General features: G+C 27.9%; 2 protein-coding genes across 6 annotated transcripts in view; one reads left to right on the top strand and one right to left on the bottom strand.

Moving 5' to 3' along the window:
- Window positions 1-1,003: 1,003 nt before the first annotated feature.
- LOC105461300 (peroxisomal biogenesis factor 19) lies at window positions 1,004-2,981 on the bottom strand. 3 transcript variants are annotated; one of them, XM_011707797.1, is made up of 5 exons: window positions 2,758-2,981; window positions 2,292-2,474; window positions 2,077-2,219; window positions 1,575-1,805; window positions 1,004-1,502 (listed from the first exon to the last, which is right to left on the bottom strand). In XM_011707797.1, exons 1-5 carry the CDS (start codon window positions 2,822-2,824, stop codon window positions 1,278-1,280), a joined length of 849 nt encoding a protein of 282 aa, XP_011706099.1. In that variant the 5' UTR covers window positions 2,825-2,981; the 3' UTR covers window positions 1,004-1,277. The 3 variants fall into 3 exon arrangements, with proteins under 3 accessions (XP_011706099.1, XP_011706098.1, XP_011706100.1); XM_011707796.1 differs by having other exon boundaries at window positions 2,077-2,222; window positions 2,758-2,980; XM_011707798.1 differs by lacking the exon at window positions 2,758-2,981 and having other exon boundaries at window positions 2,077-2,241; window positions 2,292-2,468.
- Window positions 2,982-3,104: 123 nt separating this feature from the next.
- LOC105461298 (snRNA-activating protein complex subunit 3) overlaps window positions 3,105-6,048 on the top strand; it is a 3,720-nt gene continuing 776 nt past the window's right edge. Inside the window, exons 1-5 of one of the 3 annotated variants that reach the window (XM_011707793.1) lie at window positions 3,105-3,175; window positions 3,414-3,635; window positions 3,703-3,880; window positions 4,310-4,576; window positions 4,660-4,898. In XM_011707793.1, coding sequence (XP_011706095.1) covers window positions 3,439-3,635; window positions 3,703-3,880; window positions 4,310-4,576; window positions 4,660-4,898 — 881 coding nt within the window. In that variant the 5' untranslated portion in view covers window positions 3,105-3,175; window positions 3,414-3,438. Of the gene's footprint in view, window positions 3,299-3,413; window positions 3,636-3,702; window positions 3,881-4,309; window positions 4,577-4,659; window positions 4,899-6,048 lie in introns of those variants that run through there. The other 2 variants (XM_011707791.1, XM_011707794.1) reach the window with 2 other exon arrangements.

Raw genomic sequence — 6,048 nt, 5'->3', positions numbered from 1 at the left:
CCTGCCAAAATTACTTGTCAGATCAAAATTTGTTAAAGGAAAAAGTTGTTCCTTTTACAAAGTATCACGTCCTGTACTCCGAATGCGCCAATTTTGGGACACCCTGTATAATTATATGTAAAACTTTTTCCCAGGTATATCCATCCCAGGTATATCTATTGGCGTCATTTAGCGCGTTGACCGCGCTAAATGATTGACCATTTTGATCCGCCATATTGTTGCAATAATTTTATTATTTTGATCATATATCACGATATTGTTGAGGACACGCCAGTCATGATGATCACTGCGTTTTTAAGTAAAATTGCATAATATCGTGACATTTTGAGGTTTGGCCGCCATCATGAATTTTAAAATGATCATGTATAAACATTTTTAAGTTTAAAGTTCGTGAACGCCGATATTTTAACTGTTCAAGATTATCCTAATGTCGTTTCAATGTGAAAATACCGATTAAAAAAAATTAGAATGAAAAATGACGATTTTTTTCCAAAAAATCGATTATAACTTTTTTAGATTTATTTTTAAAAAATTCTAAAATAGCATGAAATTTTGCGTCAAAAATGATGTTGCTTGGATTTTTATGCAAATGGCAAAGCCATTAAAATAAAAAATTAAACCGCTCAAAATTATTCAAAAAATGCTTCTGCTTGGACATTAATGGGTTAAAGTAAAAAAATGTATATACATATTATATATAATTTCTGCGGATTTGGTAGAAAATTGTTATAGTAGAAATAGTTACAAAATATTTTTAAGTTTTATATTACATCTCTTAGCAAATAATTCTTTTAATTATGTATATATATAATATATATATAATATACATATAATATATATATATATAATATCCAGGGAAATTTCCTAAGTTTTGTATTTAAAGTTTTTTTATCCAGTTAGTATTTTCTGAGATAGAGGGGGATCCGATACTTTTATGAACACCCTGTATATATATATATATATATATATATATATATATATACATATTATATATCGTGTATAATATTATAAAACAATTAAAATTTATTACGATATTTATTACACATAATTTTAGCTATGAGAAGGTCGTCCCGAAATTCAAAGGGATTGCCTAAACCAAAGTAAGTTTTGTAATATATATATTTTGTCTATGTATTTAATATATTCATATATTAGCGCAACATTTATCATTGAAAACCAAACAATAAACCTTTTTAAACTATTTATGAAATAAAAATAGTAAAAATAATCGAAACAATATAATATTCCAGAAACATTTATAGAACTATGTCATATATTCAATTAATACAACAATCCTGCTGCGAGTCTACTCCAGGTGGAAATGGAAAGGTGGGATTGCCTTCAGAATCAAATTGAAAAAGTGAGCACTGTTCACCAACAAGGTCGTCAGGTGCTTGACCATAACTTTGCATTTCTGTCATAAGTTTCAATACACATTCAAATCGACGTTGCTTAATATCTTCTGTATCGTCTTCTTTTTCCTTTTCTAATTCAATACACACCTTACACAAGATACAATATATTAATTGTAAAGCTGCAGCATAGGTTAGTTATTTGATTTATTATCAACATACCTTTTGCATCAACTCTGACTGTTTTGTATACCTTTGCAAATCAGAAGCATTCAAAGTGGCTTTGTGTTCCTCTATCCACACTGGATATTTATCCGACAGTTCTTTCAATGATGGATAAAGAATTTCTTTTGATAAAAGATGCTCCATCATTCCTTGCATAAATGGTAATAAATCACCAGTATCACCATCGAGAGATGTTTGCCCTAGCATAGCTGCCATATCTGCTTCATTCTAAAATATATTTTATTTATTTTGATCATAATTTAATTCTATTATGAAAACGAATTGAAACTAATATTACCTTATTTATATTATTATTATTATTAATTATATCTACAGCTTTTAACATTAAATTACATAAAAGAAAATCAATATAGAGGAATATTAATGCTATGAAGATAATAACTATTTGTCTTATAATCTTATTTTAATTAAAAGTGTCATTAATAGATATATAGGACACTATATTTATACAGATTAAATGTCATTAAATATCATTAACCTGTAAATTTTCAGAATTTGCAGTTAAATCCTTCAAAACTTGTGAAATAGCAGATTGAAAATCTGCGTTCACATCTTTTTCATCTGCCGTATTACTAGATGATGTTTGTCCAAACTTCTGTAAAGCAGCCTCCAGTTCGCTATCTCCTAATAATAAATTTTTATACTAATAGACATATTTGTTTCGTGTCTCTTGTATATTTGTTATGACCTCACCATTTTGTAATAAGTTTTGCAAATTTTTTTCAAACTGATCGGCTGTTTGTTGGAGAAAATCTTCCGTCCACTTGACTTCAAATGTTTCATGTTTATCTGTTTGCCTCTGTGAATCTTCTGTATTTACATTATTGCTCTCTTCGACACTTGATATAGATACTTTATTGAAATCTTCTAAAGCACCTAAGAGACAAAAAGATTTCAATAAAAACATAAAATATATAATTAATATATTATCAAGTTTTATAAAATATTAGTAATTCACAGAACAATATAACGATACTAAATGTTATATTTTTTTCAGAAATATATCATCAAAAATATTTTAAAAAGCTTATTTAAAATTACAAAAAACATTTATTATGTAACTATGAAATATAATTCTTTTCTTTTAATTGACTGTAGAACAAAATTTGCGCTATATTTCCGTAAGGTTAGACTGATTTTCTAAATAAAATGTACTTACTATCCAATAAATCATTTAATTCTTGATCTTCTGTCTCATTTTTTGTTTGTTTGACATTATCCGCCATATTTGCGTAATTGTAATATTTCACTTCTCACTAATTTACAAAAACAAATTCTTCTGTGCAAATATGCAAAAAAATGTTCTCGTCGACAAGATCCAAAGATGCATCCATAGATCTTACATATCTGGATGCGTCTTTGCATCTAAAGTTAAGAACCGGTAGAAATCACGGTGGAGACCTCTGTCTTCGGAAACAAATTTTTCTGTGTCATTTGCTTGCGCAGATTGCTAAAGTCACTAGATTCATAATCTAGGGACTTTACAGGCTGCTAGAGTTCCTACAGTGGATGTATACCAAAAAATAACGATAACCTCAACCACTCGACGAGAGAGTTGAAGGAGCAATTTCCATCAAGTAATAATGTTATAATAAAGTAATAAAAGATGAAAAAGTCTTGAACTTAAATTACTAGCGCAGCAATTACTTTGCATGAGATTTATTTTCACGCGAATCTAAATAGCATATCAAGAGTCAATGGTCTGTTCTTTTTAATTGCGTTTTCTGCAGTTTAGCTCTTTTACAGCTGAACATTTATCAGTATCTAGTCACGTATCAATATTTTCTTGTGTATAATTTTACTTCTCGATTTTAGATAAAATTTATTTGTAAAGACAACAATGGATCAAGTGTACAAGCTTTACGATCGTCAGGCATCAACAAAGATCTGCATAAAGGATTACTTTCAACAATACAGCGAATTAATTAAGTCATCTAAGTGTCACGAAATTGACAAACAAAGCGAAGAAAAGATTTTCCAACTTATGGGTACTGATCTTTCACAAGCAAGAATACTTTTAATGAAACATTATTGCAGGTATCTTATGCAATAAATATTATATTTACTAATAAAAATATTCATTATATTGGAATCAATTTTATAGTATCGATAATTTAACATTACCAATGGAAGCTGCCAGTGCAGAAGAACAAGAAAAACGAGGATATGTTAATATACCTGAAAGAATTTTAGATAATATTTCATTGGAAACAATTAAAGTATTGAAGGTCTTATCTAAAGAAGCTTCAATGAAGCCAAGACATCAAAATGGTGTTCCTATTGTACGTAATTACTTCCAAAAAAGATTCAATAATCCAAGATATCACACTAAGATCTCTGAGACCTTAATAAATTTTCCAAACTCTATTATTAGTAGAATTATTAAATAGAGGGATCATGTTTATTTGTGGTTTTAGACCACTGAGTGAATAAATGTATTTCTTAGTTTATTAACAATTGATTTGAAAAATTACAATACAGCTAATTTTCTTGAGCACTATGATGAAAAGATTGGCGAGGTCTTCTAAATTCTTATGATACATATATGAAAAATAAGTGTGTGTATCTAGGATTAAGAATAAGATTTACTAAAATTGAATTAATATAATTATTATGATTTTATAGTCACTATATTACGTACTTTCTTTGCTTAATGTGCATGATTATTGTGACAAATTTATAACATTGAAAGAAATTTTTTTTTTTTTTAGAAATATGACAAGCCAAAATCATCTGATAATATAAAACCAAATGAAGAATTTTTAGTTTACATCAGGGTGTATGAACCATTTAAGAGTCATCCTAGTTCTTTTAAGCACAAAATAAATATTCCAATTCTTAAACTGAACAGTATCATATCGATATTAGGATGTCAAACTCTTTATCAGTTACGTCAAAAGATAATGTGTCAATCCGACTTATCAATTACAACAGAAATTAGTGAAAATCCATATCAAAAGCCTGGACCAATGGCAAAAGTAATCATTCTTTCAATTTTGAATTTTACCTATATAACAATGTGTTTATTACATATAAAAATTAATTGCATTTGTTACTATAGAATGGCTACAAATCAGGATTCTTTTATATTGAAGATACATTTTATAATGATCTCAGTGAGCCAAGTAACATTGATTATAGTAATATCATAATGGAATGGGCAGCAGCTCGTGATATAGGTCCATTTAAAGTTGCCACCATGGATGCTCAGATAAATTCTCTTTGTACAAAGTTTGGCTTTCCATGGGTATATCAACACCAAGGTTGCTGCGAACACTTAATTGTCTTGACTGATGCCAGGTAATTTTTATTAATATAATTTAATGGAGAAATTCGTTAAATTTGAAACATTTAATTCTTAATACTGCCAAAAACAATAAAATCATGAAGAAATAAAAGAAGTGTCATGAAGTAAAAAAGATGCCACAAAGCTATGATATTTGCGTTATTAATAATACTATTCAATAAAAAAAATGCATAACAAAGATAATCATGCATCTCATAGTTTTTCAAACACTGAATATGGTCTTGTTCATTAAATTGTCCTATTATGTTACAATTTTTTGAAATTGCGGTTAAAGGTACAAAAAAAGTTAATATATTTTAACACATACTAAAATAACTTTTTTTTTATAAATACCTGTGATTTGATGCTCATAACGTTCGTGAGCATCAATTCTTGTTTGACAAATTTGAAAAATAAGAATGAAATGATTCCAAGAGTGTTGTAAGCGTCAAAACGAACGCAGAGTACATGTGACATGTTGGAAAAGTTTTATTGCATTCAAAATTAAATATGTTGAGATATCTCTCTCTAACCTTTAAAAGAATTTGTTGTAATTGATATATTTATAGTTACACGATTAAATAGATATTTATGATTAATATGGAATATGTTTCTACCAAAAGTAGCAACTTATATAGATTATTAAGGGTTTTCTTATCAAATATTTTTTATATAATTATGTTAATAATTATTAGTTTAGTATTGAGCGATCAGAAAAACTTTTTATGTTTGAATAATGTAATTATAATTTTTTGGTAGATCTTTAAAGGCCTATAAATCTCACAACTTCAATGCAATAGACTCTATCTTAATATCATAAATATCTTTTTAATCATAATCAACATATACTCTTTTTTGAGACCTCAAACTGCTAAAAACATACTTAATTTTAACTACAATAAAACTCCAACACGTAAAATATTAGTTACATAATATAAATATTTATTACGACCGTATAAGTGTTTCACATAACGAATATAAATAAGGAAGGCCAATGCACGGTTATAGCAGGATCTTGGTGCTTCAATTATTTTCTTATGTGATTTTACATACATATCCTAGCTTCGACGAAACTGCGTTACTTCCGGATTCAACGCAACTCCCCTGATAGAAATAGGACCGTATTAACACGTTTTAAATTGCTAATTAATTTAATAAGTACTT

This window comes from Wasmannia auropunctata, unplaced genomic scaffold, assembly GCF_000956235.1.
Source record: "Wasmannia auropunctata unplaced genomic scaffold, wasmannia.A_1.0 LD294819.1, whole genome shotgun sequence".
NCBI classification, from domain to species: domain Eukaryota; kingdom Metazoa; phylum Arthropoda; class Insecta; order Hymenoptera; family Formicidae; genus Wasmannia; species Wasmannia auropunctata.
Note: the sequence above shows the minus strand (reverse complement) of the source record. Positions and strands in the feature narration are given on the sequence as shown.

What these genes read in the sequence shown, in the direction of transcription:
- LOC105461300 (XM_011707796.1), bottom strand. Translation starts at nt 2,824, where the DNA reads ATGGCGGATAATGTCAAACAAACAAAAAATGAGACAGAAGATCAAGAA. An exon ending in GCAAAACTTATTACAAAATG is followed by an intron (nt 2,223 to 2,291) that starts GTGAGGTCATAA and finishes ATTTATTATTAG; the next exon opens with GAGATAGCGAACTGGAGGCT. An exon ending in CAAATTCTGAAAATTTACAG is followed by an intron (nt 1,806 to 2,076) that starts GTTAATGATATT and finishes AATATATTTTAG; the next exon opens with AATGAAGCAGATATGGCAGC.